We start from the raw sequence: 19,435 nt of genomic DNA on the forward strand, positions 1-19,435 counted from the left end.
CTGAAACGGGAGGGGGGGGGGTGGAGGGTGATAATGTAACTGTTAATTTGCACTCGCCTTATTTGTAATAATTCATGCACACTTTGGTAGAAGTTCAACCGTGGCAGTGCAAGAAAACATTCCACACGAGAACATTGGAAAACAAAACAAGGCCTTGGAAAACACCAGAGAAGTTCTTTTGCACTGCTATGCTGGCTTTAGTGTCACACACTATTTATTTATGACAAATGTTGGCACACGGTTAGTGGGAACCATCGTGAGGTTTCAGACTTCTAACACCTCCAAAATCTTGTCCCTAAACCGACTCCAGCCCCTTCCAGATTTGAATATTACCGCATTTTTGCGTTGCTTATTTTCTAATCTGCTTTACAAAGACTGGCGACACCAGGAGAGGTCACCTTCCCTTGCACAACAATGTAAATGTTTCCCACCAAAGAATTCAGATTCTGCTCTAGGCAGTAACGGTTGGAATTTATGTTTCTCTCTTTTTGTCACCCAATTTGACGCAAGAGCATCCTGGGTAATACTTTTAAAAAAGAAATATATTTTCTGGGAAGGGGACGGGTGTTGTAAAATATGAATGTCAGGTCCGTCAACTGCTTGCGATTGGTACACCCAAACAGACACTTCTGCTGGGTTTAATTTTCAAATGCATACTAACTTTTTTCAGCAACCGTAAAATAATTATAGGCTGCAAATACGTACGTATATATAATGATTATTATGGTTAATTATGAATCGTGTTTAAAAAAAACAAAAAAAAAAAACAGCTTATAAGGATGCACTATAATGGCCAAAATGAATATTAACATAATTTGCTATAATACCTGTCAAATAAAACTCCAACCACACATAATTCATAGGACAATCAAAATAAAGTTTCTGAAAAATTTTACCCTTCAATTATTTTGTTTATAGAAGACATTTAATGTGATTTCCGTCGATTCAGTTCACTTGCATGAACTGAATCAATGGAGAGGGAGAGAGAGAGATAGAGAGGGGGGAAGCCAGAGAGGAAGAGGGAGAGAGAGAGAGCTGAGGGGGAGAGAGAAAGGGAGCGAGCTTGCCTCTCGTATCTGCTCCTGCTCAAACTCGTGCCTCTTCACCATGATCTTGCGCTTGAAGGCGCGGCAGTTCCTGTCGTAGTACACCCTCTGCTGGCTGAGGAGCTGGGCCTCCTCCTCGGCCTGAGAGTGCTGCATGTTCTCCTTGTGTTTGGAGAGCCTCTCCTGCTTCTCTTTCTTGGGCGTGCTGGGGTCCTCGTTCATCTCCTGGGGTACAGGGGGGACAGAGGGTTAAAACCAGGCAAGGGGGCCTCTGAGGGGACAGTGAGGTTCCATGAACACCAAAATGGCCGCAACAACAATGTGCTACGGGTGACTCGCTGAGATTAACCAATCAAAGCACTGAATGCAAAGAAATGCCAATAATTGTGATTGGTTCGGATGGGTCTAGTGATTACCAGTCCATAGGAACACCACCCACTATGGGCTTCATGATGTTCATGTTGATTCCTTGTGCTTCTCAGCTGCTGAGACATCCAACATCCAACCAACAAGCAACCCCCATACACCTAATCAATCAAAGCGAGTGTTCGAGCATTGTTTCATAATCCTGGCATTGCTCTTTCAACCAGGGCTGCCAAATCCTAGTCTGCTGGCGGAGCAGTTAAGCTCTTCTGCAATCTGCAATATTATCACGAATACTGCAGGACAAGCAGGGGTCACCTGAGGAATTAGCAATATGAAATATTTCTGAAGGGGCCCCAAGCATGTTAGGCAACGTGCTACATGGATGAATATGGAACTAGGGGAAGAGATGATTTAAATAAAATAACATTTTTAAAGCAGAAATTTTAGGCTGTGGAGATGATTTTTGTTTTGTTAACTTGTACGACACATCTGACTGAAACTTCTACACGAGGCTAAACAGACAGATAGAATTTCTCTTCAGTAACCCCCTTTGATGAAGTTCAATTACAGTCCACCATCCAACGTGGCTAATTCACAGCATGACCGCATAACGACCGACACGAAACCACACAAAGTCCCGTGAGGTCACGCCGTACCAGCCTCCACTGTTTACTGGATTGTGGGAAGTAAGCAGGTCAATCTCCCTCCCGTACAGATACTCAATGCCGAGTGGCGTTTTAATTGACGATGGGCTGCACTGTACACTGTCTCAATTGTTTCGTCTGTAGCTCAGAGGTTCACGTAAAGATCCGGTGTAAAACATTTCATGCTCGCAAGTGTACGGCAGCCATATACACCCTCTAAACCCTCATACCTCTACACTCCTGCCCCGCCCAGAATTCCATCAAGCACCTTAGTCTTTCAAGAAAAAGGCTGAAAAGAATCCTTAAAAAACAACGAGGTGCTTAATGCCCAATGAGATGGTTCAGCAATCAGGTCTTCAGAATTATCTCCCAGGCCAGCATTTAGACATCCTCAGTTTAAATACTCTCATGTACAAAGACCTGAATGACTCCAACAATGTTGATAACTGTTGGAGTGACCACCTATGAGAATGGACCTTCTCTAAATGCAGTCCAGCAATTGAGCATCATGCAAATTGTCTTAGATGAAAAATGGCCACTATCTGTTGCTCCCATATCGCAAAGAAGCTCAAATTTCACCCAGTTATCTGAGACATATCTTGGAGAAAGATGTCTTACTGTTTTTTCAAAACTAATTTAAATAGCTAAAATGTATACCGTAATCGGTGCTGTGTGCTATTTAGTGAATTGATTTAGCTAATTCCTTCCAATGTTTATTTAAATGTGCTGCAATCTTGGTCCAGAAAAGACCTGGGCAACCAATTGGGAGTCGATAACTACCCTGTGCTCCCGCCCACTTTCTGCTACTGTACGTTTGTGACTGTAAGCCACAGTGCTGTTAAAGGGCGCTTTGGAAACAGCCTGCTATCGGTACAAGCCAATCAGCTCTCGGGAAGGACAGAAAGAGCACGAGCCTCTTTTATCTTCTCCTTGCAGAGCTTGTACTGTTTCTTCTGGGTATCCAAGAAGGTGGTCAGTTCCTTCTTCTGCTGGGTCGTGATCTGCTGCTGGAACTTCTTCTCATCTGCCGACGTGGTCTTCATCTGAGGAAGACAGGCAGGAGAAAAGAACGAGAGTCAACCACTGAGAGAAGAGGGGAAGGCGGCTAAAAAAAGGAGTGCTGGTTGCTTGGTACTTTTTGAAAACGGCGCTGTGAACACCAGCAAGAGAGACACTAAAACAAAAAAACAGCTTCAGAAGCTAGTTGTGCAATAGTCAGTCCAGTTTGTGTCACTACGTTGAAGAGTGCCAAGTGGTTGTAATGTAATGTAAATTATGATATTATTGTCTCGGCAACACCCCCCCCCCTCCCCCCAGGTTTTGGTGGGGGCCATTTTCGAACACTGACTTGGAACATGGAAATCATCTGCAGGTAAATCAGCAATGATAATTCAGAACGCACGCAATGCTACTGCTAGGTGATAATATAAGCACTGCATTTGGTGTCACGTCTTAATGAACCCAAAGTTATGATGCCATCTCATTTTATGACACTCTGGTGTCACTATACTAGAGGCATTATTAAGATGTTGCTCAGTCGTGAGACACCCATGGGTGTTGTAGTTCTCACCCTAAACTTAAATTAACATCTCTTTACAACAAATAGGAGGTAAATGTGTCTATATTCAAGGAACTTAACTTCTCTTGGTCTCCCTTCAGGTTCTCCTAACTACAGATATAAGATTAAGAACTGAATATATGCAATGATACTAACAACACAAATCTCTAGTTATGCTAAAGAATTGTGAATTCTGAAGTGATTTGAAATAAACAATGTTCTTCTCATGTTAAAATGAAAACATGCCACAGGATCTGTGGGGTAGTAAGATTTCACAGGATCAATAAGAATGCATCAACCAGTGAAAAATATACAGCCTAGTTTTTTTTAAACATTAGGGACACCATTAGATTAGCTAGCCAAAATGGACTGTGTAAGGTTTTCCTTATCCTGGATGAAAGATCATTAGACTCATATTTCCTAGATGAAAACTAGCTCCCCTTGATCAGCTATAGCTTCCCACCTCTCCCCATCTGTCTGCTGATATCAGGCTGGCATTACTGACCACCGTCCAACGAGCAGGTTAGAGACCTGCTCTACATGCATGTCACAAACCCAATCATGCTTAGAGCTGCCATACCTATGTCTTTACACAACTGGTAATATTCTATGATCGTCACAGTTGTCATGGTCTTTATTAGAATTAGTACAGTATTACTGATTCATAGTTAATCCAAAAGCAGTTTGGACTAGTGTCCATTTAGACTGCAAGGTTTATAGGAATAATCATGGCGGAACATCTTGCTGGAAGTTTCTACAAGAGTGTTCCGACCTGCGTACTGGGGTGCCACCAGGGGCCCTCAAAATATTTTTTGAGGGCCCCTGGAACAATCCTAACTCCCCACCCTTCCCCTCACGACACTCCTGCTTGGGTAGGTCACATCATGACATGAGGGCAGGAAGTCCAAAACAACAGATATCAGCACCTTGGACTCCACCCCACTCCACCCCCACCCCCACCCCCACCCCCCCCAAGCCCCACCGGAGCCCCCACCTCCTTCTCGGTGTAGATGGCGTGCTTCTTGGCGAGCTTCTCCAGCTCGATGTAGGCGTTGTTGGCCTGCGTCTCCACCTCCTTCTGCAGCCGCAGCCGGTGCTCGTCCATCTCGGCCTTCAGCTTGTTCTCCAGCGCGATCAGCTGCTTCTGGTGCTGCCGCCGCATGCGCTTGTAGCCCGACATCTGCTCCCGCAGCTCGTTCTCCTGCTCATGCTCGTGGATCTGCCTCGTAACCTGGGGAACGCAAGGGCGGGGGGGGGGGGGCAGGGGGGGGGGGGGGCATTAGCGGTGAGTAAAGCCAGGGCCTCCTGGAGGGAGAGGGGAGGTCCCAAAAGTGACAGAGCACTTCCACAGGCTGAGGTAGGGGGTGCTCTGCGCTTGATGACCACTAAGATGGCTTTTAAAACTTGGTATAAACGGGAACACACACACACACACACACACACACACACGTGCACACTCACGCATGCATACACACACACACACACACCCATTCACCCCTCCCAACCATAGTTACCGGCCCAAAGAAAAAAAGTTAAAAAAATTATAATTCAAAAAGTAAAACGCTCTTTAACACTACTTTCACCAACCAGGCAGTGCCTGTTGCCACTCCATTCTCAACCTGTACAGGAAGACACAGAACGCAGAGACGCAAAACACACGCGGCGCGCGGCGAGGCGGCCGACCCCGACGCCACCAACCTGCAGGAAGGGATTTTCCGGGTCGCCGCAGTCGTTGAGCTTTTCGTAACTCCCTCCGGAGGCTCGGCCGAGCATGATGGCAACGTTAAACAGGCGAGCGAGCATCCAGGCGTCGTGCTCTACACGCCACGCAGGGGAAGAAGCCGACTCAGAGCGCCGCCGCTAGCGCCACCGCCGCCGGTACCGCAGCCGCCGCCGCGGCGCGGAGAGCCCGTCCGAATGAGACCCAGCGGCCATGGAGAAACGCTAAACTTCTTTTGGGCTAAGCACCGTCAGCGGGGCGGGTCACACGGGCACGCTCTCATTGAGAAAGCAGGTTTCCTAAGCCGCCCCCCCCCCCCCCGAATCAATGCGGCTACTGTAAGTCTGCGCCAAAATCCCCCGCCACGTGCTTTGGGGCCCCTGGAACGGCTTCAGGGGCCTAAATCACGTCACGCGGCTTCAACTGGAAAATATGGAACGGGAGTAACCGTGGGAACAAAGCGGAAGAAAGTGCTTCCTGGTCAAAGGTGATCCTCTTGAAAGCGGCGATGACGACGGTAAGCAGCGCGAGGAAGGAGGCGAGAGGAGAGGAACGAGGAGGTCGGCACGGAGTGCTGTGGCCTGTTCGTGTTCATTCTCGGAGCACGAGTTCCACTGGATCCCGTCACAGAACGTTCCAAGTCCCGGAACAAGAACAAAAAAAAAAAAAAAAACAGCACCCTGAATTTCAACCAATCAGTTAACCCCACACTTAATGGGCGGGCTCTGACGCTAGTGCTAATGATACACTCCGGTCATCTTCAGAACCTACTGCGGTCACCTATAATTAAGTATCGCGGAACGAGCAGCGGGTTCGGAGTCTTAAAAGCCGTGGAGAACGACGCCATGATTGTTCGGAGGCCTTCACGCCAGGCGAGAGGAACGAGAGCCTATCCCTCCGCGGATTCGACGGAAATTTCGGGCTGGATAGACGTGGCTTCGGCCCTGCCCACTGCGAAAGGCCAGGGGGCGGAGCCGGGAGGGCCAGCGGCGGGAATCTAGGTCCCGCCGGAGCCCGGATGCCCCCGCCGTCGAAGAAAGAGGGTGTGGGCGAGGCAGCGCCCCCCCATGGCCGGACACGGGGTCATTAATCTCTCCCTGGAGTCTCTCTGGGGCAAAATCTAGTCGTCAGAAACCCCTTCAGGGGTATAAAGGCCTTCGCTGGGTAATCCTCGAAACCGTAGCCCCGCCCAGCCGGACCCCCTGGACCGTACCCGTCTGCCCTGGGAGGGTGGCGGAAGCTCCGCCCACTGGCATGGGAGGGCCCCGCCCCGCCCTGCCCGGTCCTCAGGCTCCGCCCCCCCTCCCCTCGCCCAACCCGACACGGGGAGGTGGCTAAGCCTGCGTTGCCGGGGGCAACGGTCCCCCCGGTGAGCTGTCACGGAGGAGGGCCCCCTCGAGCTGGGGGGCCCCGGTTTGAACGCGTGCGCACTGGGCCGGGGGCCAAAGCTGGCCGACAGTCCAGCGGCCAGCAACCTGTCCTGTCTCCTTCTCCCGCGGCCTAATTCTGGCCCCCCCCTCCTCCTCCTCCTCCTCGACGCGTTGCGTCACGTCACGTCCTCCCCTCGGCAGGAAGTAACGTATGGTCCGCCCCACCCCCCCACCCCCCACCACCTCACACGCACACGCACGGACGACAGCCGCTTCCTCCCCCCTCTCTAAAACCCCCTCCTTTCTCTATGATGTAATATCAGAGAGCGTCAGAGCTTCCTCGGGCCCAGCAGTACGGCGTCGCCACGGCGCACAGCTCACACGACACAGGAGACGAGACCCGGAGTACGTACCGCGCGCGTCCTACCCCTGCCATGGCTGTGCCCGGCCAGGCTGAGCACAATAAGGCCAGAGAGAGAGAGAGAGGAAAAAAAAGAGAGAAAAATCAAAAAAAGAAATCCCCCCCCTTGCTTATCTAATGAAAAGGCTATTCTGTGGCTGTCATGGTTGCCCTGTCCTCTTTTTATCGGATGCCAGCCCTGGCGTGAACTGCAATGCCCATGCCCCTCTGCAAGCGTGGCACTTCCTGACGAGAGAACCAGAGCGGTCGAGCAAGGCCCCCTCTCTCCCCCCGGCTCCTCGCGCCTAGCGCCTCATCCACGGCAACCAGATCGAGCACATCTCTCTCCCTCTCTCGCTCTCTCGCTCCCTCTCTCTCTCTCTCCCCCTCTCTCCTGCTCGCGCTCTCGCTCGCTTGCTCTCTCCTTTCCTCCCTCTCACTCTTCCTCCCGCTGCTGCTGCTCCCCCCCTCCTCCTCCTCCTCCTCCCCCCGCCGCCGCCCCCCTCCCTCTCGCGCTCTCCGTGCTCAAATCCGGCCCACAGAGAAAGGGTCCGCGCGGAATCATTAGCATTCCGCTCCGAGAGGTGACATCACCGCCGACTCCGCGCTCGCCGCACGACGGAAAAGGAAAAGAAAAAAAAACGCGCCGCGCCGCCCAGCTCTCTCTCTCTCTCTCTCTCTCTCTCTCTCTCTCTCTCTCTCTCTCTCTCTCTCCCCCGAGCGACCGCGACGGATCTTCCTCCGACCGCGGACGTTCCGTAGCAGCGCGGGAGCGATTCCGAGCCGCCGCTTGCCGGGTCTGCGCGCGGAGCCGTACGCTCTCCGGCGGGTGGCGAGGCAGCGGAGCGGCGGCGGAGACATGGGCGGGTTCGAGCGGGCCGGCGGCGACACGGTTAACCACCACCCCGGCGCTCGGCGTATAAATTAGCATACGATACGAGTGGGCCGAGCTCCGGAGCCGCCGTCGAACGTTCCCCCGAACAAAACCGGATTCCACCCCCCCCACACCACCACACCACCACCTACACCTCTCGCAACACACCCCACACAAACACACCTCACACAGATCCAAATCACAACCAGTGAAAAACAAGGGGGGGGTGATGGTTAGAGAGGGGGGGGGGGGGTTGTGAGTTAAGAGCAGCCGTGCAGGATGCACAGCGTATCTAGACAGTGCACTGCAGGAAACGCAGGGGAAAAAATGCACAACCTACAAATAAACAGGGCAATTATGCTGCAGCAGCCCTTAGATAAGAGCCATTTACAGCAACCAGCAGCGATGGCGGAGCGAGGGGTAGGGGGGAGAAAGAACCAGCTGCTTTTTAACGGGATGTGGTCACTATGACAACAGACAGAGAGGGGAGAGGGAGAGGGAGGGGGAGGGGGAGGGGGAGGGGGGGAGAAAGCTAGCCCCACAGCTTCTTCTGCGAAAGGAGGGCTCGGAAAGGGAGGGAGGGAGGGAGAGAGGGAGGGAGGGGAGGAGAGAATAAAGGGAGAGGAAGAAGGCAAAGGAAGGGAGGAGATGAGAGCGGAGGGAAGGAGAAAGAAAGAAGAGAAGAGAAATGAAAAGGAGTACGAGGAGAGGAGGAGGAGGAGGAGGAGGAGGAGGAGGGCTCACCAAAGACGCTGATTTGATGGTGGCGAATCGCTCTCGGTTCTTGTAGTTGTGCGCCTGGCTCTTGTCGGAGGGGGGAGGCCTCGGCTCGGGCCTGGGGTCCAGGTGAGCCGCCTCATCCCTTATGAAGGCATGATCCTGGGGGAGGAGGAGGAGGAGAGAGGGTCCGGGTGAGCTGGAGCCGCTAACGCTGCTGACGCTGCTAGCGGCGCTGGCGCCGCCGCCGCGGCCGCCACCGCCGCGCTCAGCCTCCCGCTCCGGCGCTGGCGCACGCGCATCCTCTCTCCGGGCCGCTGTACCCCGCCGCGCCCCGCCGGAAGCCAACGGGGCGAGCGAGCGAGCGAGCGGGCGAACGGGCGGGCGAGCGAGCGGGCGAGGGAGCGAGCGAGAGCGACGGCAGTCAGCTGATCCGCGGGCGGACGCCGCCGGAGTCTACGGCCGATTCCCCTTCACGCGGAGCCAGGACCGCGGATGGAAGTGTGTGCGCGCGCGTGTGTGTGTGTGTGTGTGTGCGCGTGTGTGTGTCTGTGAGACTCCGTGTGCTTACAAATGTCTGTGTGTGTGTGTGTGAGTGAGAGTGTGTGTGTGTGTGTGTGTGTGTGTGTGTATACGTGTTTGCATATATGTGTGTGTGTGTTTGCATATATGTGCGTGTGTTTGCATATGTATGTGCGAGTGTGTGTGTTTGCATGTGTGTGCGTGTTTGCAAGCGTGTGTGTGTGTTCGCATGTGTATTTGCATAAGTGTGTGCGTGCGTGCATATGTGTGTGAGTTAGCTTATACGTGTGTGTGTGTATATATATATATATATACATGCGCTGTGCATGTGAGTGTGTGTGTGTGTAGTGTGAAAGGGAGGGGGTTATGTAACACTGTAGAAATTATCAGGAAAAAGAAAACCGGGGAGGTGGGTGTATCATCAATGCCCCCCCCCCCCCCCCCCCCCCCCCCCCCACCGGCTCACTATGGAAACAGACGGGGACAAAGGCAGCCCCCCCACCTCCCCCCCCCGCCTCCCCCCCTTCTCTCCCGCTCCAGCTGAGGGTGGCATTGTCTGTTAAAATTTTTTTTATTTAAACGTGGGACCCCTCCCCGTTCTGTGACCACAGCACAGAAATAATGAGATCATTCCTTTAAATCTCCGTAATGATCCATCCATCACACGGGGACCGTGTGTTCGGCTCGCGAAGGCTTAGTTTCCAGCACTTTCTGTTCCTGCCCCCTCTCGTTCGCTCACTCCCCTTTCCTTTAAAGACACAGTTCCCAGTAAAATGTGACCTTCTTTCCCACTGATATGTACGGTATATACGGGAACGCACGCCGGACAGCAAACGCACTTCACGTAAAAGTGGGCATTCGGTTAGCAGCTGGGAGAGGGCTTACTCGAACAGTTCATATTTATTATTATTTTTTTTTTTTTTAAAAGGACAATTTGACCTTCTTTCCTTTGCATACTGACCTTATTCTCCACAGACATTGTAACTAAAACCCATTACGCAATTCAGGATGTTTTAACTGCGCTGGAAAACTAATACATTTACCCCACGCTAAGTTTATTGCAAAACCTCCCGGCTTTTAACGGTTTTCAGATCCTCCTACAAACAATTCATCTGAGGAATAACGTTTAGAGATTTGAGAATACATATATCTGCACTTCAAAATAAATCTTATTTTTCCCATTTTTAGAATCCCGTTTTCTTGACACCTCAAACTCATCCAGCCACTACGCATGTCAGACGGATGCTGCTCCTTGTTCAGCTGGTGGAATTATACACATGATATTTTAAGATATTGCAATAAATGATAAAATACTGTTGACAATAAAAGAGGGAAAACTGCAGAGCTGCTTCCGGGAATTAAATATTTGGAATCGCTCCTCTCTGCACTTCATTACTATCTGCAGAAAATTACAATTCAGCTTTCGCATCTGTTCTCATAGGCAAGGATGTTTCACCACCTCACTTCTATTTGTTATTTTACTGTTTTTTTTTTTCTGAAAGGGAAATTTTCTTGACACTACTGATACATCTCTCAACGCAATTAACCTGGCAAGAAGTTATTGAACATGCGACAGAGGTGGAGATTATTAAATGAAAAATAAAAAAAAATACAAAGCTTGAAATTATTAAATCTAAACAGCGTTCAGCAGCTCATAGTAAGTAGGTAATGGGATTTCATTTGAGAAGAAACAGCCTCATGTTCCTTGTGATCAGTCCACCCTGCAGGAACATCCATACCTCAAGTTTTGCAAACCACAGAATTACGACTTCAGAAAGCTCTAGAACTCTGGGGGAAAAAAAACCTCAAACACGTGACCTCACGCCGCTACAGCTACAGCCACAGCTACTCTGCACTTCCTACGGAGGCCTCTGCTAGCCCACGGTTACAAGACATGTCTGCACAGAGGAGAAATCTGAAGAATTTGTCAGCGCGAACCGACAGCTGTGATACGTGTCACTTCCTGTGTGACAGCCCACACATGTCACGTGACGTTACCCTCCAGTGCGTCACCAACGGCTAACACACCGAGGGCCAACGGCCGCCATCTCCTGAGGCGGTGAACTAGACGCCGTTGTCGCACAAAAGAAACGTGGACTTGATCTTCCTATGGCTTCCTGATGAACAAAAAAAGACAGCATTGTTTCCACACGTTCTGTGATGTCTTTCTCATCTCCCCCAAATCCAACGCTCTGGGTTTCCCTGGCAGACGAACGCTCCTCGACAAGACGCTCACGGAGGTTCGGTTCACGGCTGTTCGCAGAGCCGTGTAACAGCGCTCGCACACAGACACAAGCCTTTCTGCTGGGACACAATGAAGCCCACAGACAGCATTTAGCTGGATATAAGAAATACGTACACAACCTCCTTTGATGCATCTCTACACAGCCAACTAAACACCACACCAAGGATCCATTTTAAAACGCCTTGTGCCCTTTCCCGAACAACATACCATCACCTTTAAGCTCCACTTTAATATAATTATAATTACAGAAACAAACCACTACTACTGTGGACCAAGTATTTGAGTAGCCCAGTCGGCTTCATAGAGACTGCTGCTCTCTTTGACCCAGGTGTGAACTTTTGACCGGTGTGAGTTTCTGTAAACATAAAACAGAGCCCTGTGAAGGGACAAGGCTTTCCGGGGGCCTCTTGGGGAGGGGGGGGGGCACCTTTTTGGGCACGGCGGATGACTCCAGCGTGCTGTCGTAGTCGTGCATCATGGTCATGTCGCAGCTGCTCTCGTCCAGCACCTCCTGCATGCTGTTCACGCTGCTGCTCTGGCTGCCCGTGCTGATCGACGTGCTGGGGATGGAGTGGTTACTGCCCAGGCTGTTCATCTTACAGCTGGTGTGCTCGCTGTCCTGGAGGGGGGAGAGAGAGAGAGAGGACAGCGCTGTAAAACCAGTGTATGGGCTGTGCTCGCTGTCCTGGAGGAGAGAGAGAGAGGACAGCGCTGAAAAACCAGTGTATGGGCTGTGCTCGCTGTCCTGGAGGGGGGAGAGAGAGAGAGCACAGTGTTGCTATAATACCAGGGTACAGCCTGTGCTTGCTGTCCTGGAGGGGGGAGAGAGAGGACAGCGCAGTAAAACCAATGTATGGGCTGTGCTCGCTGTCCTGGAGGGGGGAGAGAGAGAGAGCACAGTGCTGTTAATACCAGCGTACAGCCTGTGCTCGCTGTCCTGGAGGGGGGAGAGAGAGAGAGCAGAGTGTTGCTATAATACCAGGGTACAGCCTGTGCTTGCTGTCCTGGAGGGGGGAGAGAGAGAGAGCACAGTGCTGTTAATACCAGCGTACAGCCTGTGCTCGCTGTCCTGGAGGGGGGAGAGAGAGAGAGCAGAGTGTTGCTATAATACCAGGGTACAGCCTGTGCTTGCTGTCCTGGAGGGGGGAGAGAGAGAGAGCACAGTGCTGTTAATACCAGCGTACAGCCTGTGCTCGCTGTCCTGGAGGGGGGAGAGAGAGAGAGCAGAGTGTTGCTATAATACCAGGGTACAGCCTGTGCTTGCTGTCCTGGAGGGGGGAGAGAGAGAGAGCAGAGTGTTGCTATAATACCAGGGTACAGCCTGAGCTTGCTGTCCTGGAGGGGGGAGAGAGAGAGCACACAGTGCTGTTGATACCAGCGTACAGCCTGTGCTTGCTGTGCTGCAGAAAGAGCACAGCACTGCTAAAATATCAAAGATGAATAATGTGGCCTAAAAAGAAAAAGTAACAGCATTTATGTGCCCTGGGATTTTTTTGTAAGTCAGTTGCTGAGCGTACTGATAGAAGTGAATGGACCATTCTGTACGCGTCTCGAATGTGTAACCAAAAACAAGCGAAATACGCCAGTCCAGGCGGTGGCCTGTTTCCACATCGGCGTGTGAAGCACATGGCAAGAAGGGCTACCCGGGCGAAGCACGCCCCGCGCCAGAGCCGCTTCTGTTCCCCGTGCGCTGCGTGAGGATGACTCACCGGAGCGCTTCGCTCAGCCCGACGGGCGCTCCGCGCGGCGTTCACACACATGTGCTGCGCCGGGGGGCCGTCACGACCGCCGCGCGTCAGCGTGTCACGGAAACGGAGTCTGCACACACAAACGCGCGCGACGCCAAAGGAGGACGCCCAAGGCTCGGAATGTTTTTTTTAAATAATGCCACCGCTACATGCTGTAGTTGGATGGATTCGATAACCCAGAGCGTAGACGCTGCCGTTTCTTATCCCGTGTGGATGCGCCTGTCATCTGCACCGACGGAAACGAGTCCCACGTTCCCTCGCCGTTAATGGGTCGGGCATGGTGACGAAACCGAAAAAGAACCAGGGCTTCCGAGTTCGAAGCCTCATCGGGTCACTGGTACTGTGCCCCTCTACGAACACGCATCGCACCTGAGTCCTGACCCGTCACGAAAACGCGCGGGATCCGGGCTTCAGCTTCGAAGAGAAGCCGCTGGCAAGCCTGAGTTCCTCTGAACAGGGATTTGGGAAAAGGTGGGTTTGGTCCTGGCTTTATGTGTGAGATTGTGGTTAGGGGCAGACAGTCTTTAAAAAAGTGAATAGATAAAAAGATTATCTGAGAAAGGATTTAGGAAAAGGTGGTTTTGGTTTGGCTTTTCTTGTGAGGTTCATGTAGAGAGCGAGTATTCTTTATGACTCACCCGAAAAAGAATGACTAGATTAGCTAAAATATCTAGGTCATTCGCATGTAACCACAATGGCACCAAAAATACTTGCACAGGCCACAGCTGCCCAATGTAAAATAATCAGGGCAGGTTTCAAAGCTAAAAAGCAGTGAATTTGGATAGGAAAATCCTCATTTTTGTGCAACCCACCCTGATGGTTGTAGCACACATTTCACCACTTCCTCAGTGAAAGGAGCCAATCATGTAATCACATTTCTGAGATGTGACTGGACCATGCACGGGCTTTTTTTTAGGGGGTTTTGGGGAGTGGGCGGGTCTCACCTCCTCATCCTCCTGGGACTCTCCCATTGGTCCGTTGTGCTTCTCCTGGTAGAGGATCTTCTTCATCTTGCGGTACTGCAGGTTGTCCAGCTCCCGCACCGCGTCCTTGGTCCTCTGGATGAGCTCGATCAAGACCCGGGGGGGCCTCTCTCTCCGAACAAAATCATGCTGGGGGGGGGGGGCACACAGACAAGACAGTCAGACAAAACCCCTACATGAACCCCTCCCCCCCTTTCTCCACCCCAATTCCCATGAGACGTCCGTTTGTCACTCAGCAGACAGCTGGAGAAGCCAAAAGGACAGACAGCCTGAAACTGGGAATTAAGTCTGAAAATAATTTGGCAGCAGGAAACATATGCGCGATGTCGAAACAGCTGGGGGGCCACAATGCTCTTCAGCCTCTGGCTAATGTAGGGCATGCTATCGCAGTAAAGCAAAGTCTGCTAAATGTCCAGCCAAAGCTGAATGTACCGGTCAGGCCACAGTCAAACCTATATTTTGTTTTCATAAACCCAAAAGCAGTAAAATCTGTTCAAACACTGCCTGTCCTGTGATACATGGCCTGCTGTGCTGGGTAGACCAGGGGTGTAAAACTCCAGTCCTGGGAGGCCGCAAGTGTCCCCAGGTATTTGAGTTTTCCCTTCAGCCAAGCAGCCAGTGAAGGCCTTGAAAACAAGGTGTGTGGCCTCTTTAGCCAATCGATGACCCGCATTAATCACTCGTGCTGAAACGCACCGAAAACCAGCAGACACTGCGGCCCTCCAGGACTGGAGTTTGACATCCCAGCAGTGAACAGACACTTCTTCCCAGTATGACTCTGTTTGTTCTGAACTCATGTCTCCGTCTTCCACTAGATGGCGCCTGTGCTTTATGCGGTGCCTCCAGAGCGGCTTTTGGGGATACTTTGGAAAATGAGGATGAAATGAGCAAGTCGGGGAAAAACCAGCCATTCACCAAATCCCATTGAAATAAATGCAAAGCGTGTCCGATAGAAAGGGAATCGTGGGCAACGGACACGAGTGGAAAAATGACATTTTCACAATCGCTGTAAAGCCGGGACATCGATGCGGCCTTGGGGGGGGGGGGCGTGTGTGTGTGTGGGGGGGGGGGGGGTCCCACGACAGCCCCGCAGATCAGCCACTGCCGTTTTAAATGGGCAGAGCTGTGATTGACCGGGCTGGGAGAAAACTAATCTTCGGGATAATCCCTCTAAAAAGAGAAAATTACGAGAGCTCGCGACCAACTGCCAGCCCCTCCCCCCTACCCCGCCCCCCTCCTTCTGTTCCCGCCGATCCCTCTCATCCAGTCACTGTCCAAATACGCCCCACGCAGCCCCTCCCACCCCAACCACCCTCTGCCAGGGTTTCGGGTTCGAAAATCACCGGAGGTATAATTTTTCTGGATGCGCGAGGAAGGGGAATTAATTTAGAGAGGAAGTGAGAACCTAGAGAGAAAGCCCTGGAAACAAAGTCCAGATTAGTGACCTGATTTCCTCCTAAAGAGCTTGGAAAGGCTGGGGAGGGTATTAAATCAGCAGGATGGGGGGGGACGGGGGGCGGAGAGGGGGTGTGGTCAGGCCGGGGTCAGGACACCCCCGGGTCCCACCGGATGGGCCCCCTCTCCTTCTGTTCTGGGGTCAGGTGAGAAACCCTACACTCTTGGCCAAGAGAGCGTGACTAACAAGAACATAAAACTCTTATCCGTGATTAGGATTACCTGTCAGCCAGGCAAACAAAGAGATCAACTTCTCATCACAGACGCACATTGTGCGCACACACACACACACAACCTCTCATACACACACACACACACACAGTGTGTGTATGCTAACAGGGTGGGGGAGATGTGCAGCGTACTAGCGTACGTGCTCAGCTAGCATAGCCCCTGGGATACGCCCGCACACCTGCTTGTAATCTACAGAGTCATCTCAAAGAGAGCTGTATGCAAACATGCACGCACGCATTCACACACATACACACCCATACACGTACACAGGCAGGCACATGCACAGCTGCATGCGCATTCATGCACACACCCAAGCACGCGCATGTATGTGCACACGCGCGTGTACGTGCATGCATGCGTGCATCCTAAATGAATTCCCCTCCTCACAAGCGCATACACGCACACACAGACACACGTCAATGCTGTGATGTCACACACAGACACACTCCAGGCTGTGATGTCACACTGACAGACAGAGGGGGCAGGCCTATGGTGAATGTACACAGCTTCTGAGGATTGGTGGGACAAACAGGAGCTGAATTTAAGCTCTGAGAGCTGAAACAGGGCTCTCACTGCTGGAGAAGACTGGGAGCTCACTCACCCTCAGGAGCTCGGCTGAGGAGGGCCTGTCCTGAGGGATCTTCAGCAGGCAGTAGTCCACGAAGCTCCGGAAGGCATCAGACCTGTGAGCAGGACCACCAACCATGAGGAAAACCAGCACACACTACCCAGAGAACACACACACTCAACCAGGACAGAACTTACAGCACACACTACCCAGAGAACACACACACTCAACCAGGACAGAACTTACAGCACACACTACCCAGAGAACACACACACTCAACCAGGACTGACCTACACACTACCCAGAGAACACACACACTCAACCAGGACAGAACTTACAGCACACACTACCCAGAGAACACACACACTCAACCAGGACAGAACTTACAGCACACACTACCCAGAGAACACACACACTCAACCAGGACCGACCCACAGTAACACACTACCCAGAGAACACACACACTCAACCAGGACCGACCCACAGCACACACTACCCAGAGAACACACACACTCAACCAGGACAGAACTTACAGCACACACTACCCAGAGAACACACACACTCAACCAGGACCGACCCACAGTAACACACTACCCAGAGAACACACACACTCAACCAGGACCGACCCACAGTAACACACTACCCAGAGAACACACACACTCAACCAGGACCGACCCACAGTAACACACTACCCAGAGAACACACACACTCAACCAGGACCGACCCACAGCACACACTACCCAGAGAACACACACACTCAACCAGGACAGAACTTACAGCACACACTACCCAGAGAACACACACACTCAACCAGGACAGACCCACAGCACACACTACCCAGAGAACACACACACTCAACCAGGACAGAACTTACAGCACACACTACCCAGAGAACACACACACTCAACCAGGACCGACTCACAGCACACACTACCCAGAGAACACACACACTCAACCAGGACAGACCCACAGCACACACTACCCAGAGAACACACACACTCAACCAGGACAGACAGGGCAACAGGGCGACCTTTTTAAACAATAAAAACATGCAGTGCTGAATGTAGCTAAACTAACGCAAGCTTTGCACATGGAAGATGCACAAAATGTCATTTCATAAACCAAAAAGTCCCTATTACTCAGGAAACAAAACTACTTATATCAGCCAATAACTAGTACATATGGTATCATTTCCTGAATTCAGCTGAATTAGAAGACACGTTTGAAAATGAAACTTAATGTGGATTTGAAGTGATCAATCGCGCACATAGCGGACGTCTTTTGCGATTGAGACTGTGTCTGATGCAGACTGCCCTCGGGGATGTTTTTGTTTCCCCAGAATCAGGGCGAAAAGCACGCCGCTCTCCTCAGCTCTGCGGCCAGGTCTGTTTAAGAGGCTCTCAGACCTGGATTCACCTCCGACGTCCCGTTTCTCACCGGATTAACATATGTGAAGCCTCTCGGGATCACCACGGAAACGGAAACGCACTGACCTACAAACGCAGCGGGACAGCTGGGCTACTGTCCGGGACACAGCCGCCGGTTAAAACGTTACGAAAAATCAAATTAAATATTAGGGACAAGGAAGTACGTGTTATTGCAGCACATTCTCACGCATTATCAATAAAGAAACAAACACTTCTCTAAGCCGACCTGAACTACAAAACATTTACTATCGAACAATCTGCCGACCTGTTCTCTGAGGCACAGTTCTGAACATGGGGGTCGCAATAACTTGTGTTTGTGTGTGTGTGTGTGTGTGTGGGTGGGGGGGCATTATATCTATCAGAACAGCAATCTAAAACACCGCGCATTATGTTGGCGTCCCAAACCGTTCGCCTCCACCACGGTTCATTAAGGCCTAATTGCAAACGACTATCCTCAGTTAATAAGCGGTTTGTAGTTTAAATCACCGGTGGGTGAGATCGTTTTTAACCTGAGGGGGTGAGAAAGAAAAAAAAAACAAAAAAACCCTCACCTACATTTTAAATCTTAATATAGCAGAGCACACTCCAGTATCTTCCAATAATAACTCTCAGCCTCTCCACTGTGCTGTCAGGCTACGAGCTCAGATTGCCTCCAGCAGCTTCCTGAAGGGCCGCTCCTCGCGGCGTTGGCTAGCCGTGCCCGCTCTCGCTCTGGGGTCCCTAAGGCTACGGGATAGGAGACGGCTCCCGCGGTGATTCCGTAAGACGTTCCCAGGCGCCCTGCCGGTCGGCTCGGGGGCGAGGCGACTTACCACTCGTTGGACTGCAGCGTGGGGGAGTCGTTCTGGGCGATGTGGTATAAGGCACTCATGGCGTTCATGTTGAACAGGGGAGGCTTGCGCTCAGCTTGGGACAGAAAGCACATCGGTACCTCAGAGTCAGAGAGCGCCGCGCTAAACCTCTCCCGCCATCGTTAAACACAACCGCGTATTACCGCCACCAAACCTTCACCCGCCCCCCCCCGACCCATCCGACATCCCATCCCTGTAATCCAGACGGACGACCGGCTATTAGCACGTCTCGCCACCGCTACCTGTGTTAGCATACCGCGGGCACCACAGAGCAGTCAATTACACTTTAGCCTAGCGGTTCAAAACCAAGGAAAGCCATGGCTGACCATACAGTACCCAAAGGTCCCACATTACATAGTACATGGGTGTGAATTTACATGGGTATGAATTCAGGAACCTAAATTACAGGGCGGAGATGCAGACAGTCTACTGGCCGGGAGACACAAATATTTCCCCCCGACCCACCCACCCGTCCACCCCCCACCCTTTTCAGGGCCCAGTTAGAACAACAACACTCGTGTCTGTCCGGTTAAGTCAGGGCTGCTCAGCTCCAGGTCCTCCAGACCGCGGTATCTGCAGGTGTCTGCTCCCCCCATGCGCTACACCACCTGATTTCACTAATGCGCCGCCTTCCTAAACCGAGCAGGTAAAGCAATCGGTGAAATCTGGTGGTGGAGTGCACGGCTGGGGCAAATACATGCTGGCACAGC

The 19,435-nt window shown here is 51.8% G+C and overlaps 1 protein-coding gene across 2 annotated transcripts in view; it reads right to left on the bottom strand.

Annotated features, from left to right (window-relative positions):
• The window catches only part of taok3a (TAO kinase 3a), a 33,752-nt gene that overhangs the window by 4,577 nt on the left and 9,740 nt on the right, over positions 1-19,435 (bottom strand). The window contains exons 9-16 of one of the 2 annotated variants that reach the window (XM_035378553.1): positions 18,687-18,780; positions 16,481-16,562; positions 14,155-14,322; positions 11,890-12,081; positions 8,723-8,857; positions 4,609-4,845; positions 2,971-3,099; positions 1,068-1,271 (exon numbers count right to left, since the gene is read on the bottom strand). In XM_035378553.1, the coding sequence (XP_035234444.1) occupies positions 1,068-1,271; positions 2,971-3,099; positions 4,609-4,845; positions 8,723-8,857; positions 11,890-12,081; positions 14,155-14,322; positions 16,481-16,562; positions 18,687-18,780 (1,241 nt within the window). Of the gene's footprint in view, positions 1-1,067; positions 1,272-2,970; positions 3,100-4,608; positions 4,846-5,312; positions 6,901-8,722; positions 8,858-11,889; positions 12,082-14,154; positions 14,323-16,480; positions 16,563-18,686; positions 18,781-19,435 lie in introns of those variants that run through there. The other variant, XM_035378554.1, reaches the window with a different exon arrangement.

The sequence above is a fragment of the Anguilla anguilla genome, chromosome 10 (genome assembly GCF_013347855.1).
Source record: "Anguilla anguilla isolate fAngAng1 chromosome 10, fAngAng1.pri, whole genome shotgun sequence".
Classification (NCBI taxonomy): domain Eukaryota; kingdom Metazoa; phylum Chordata; class Actinopteri; order Anguilliformes; family Anguillidae; genus Anguilla; species Anguilla anguilla.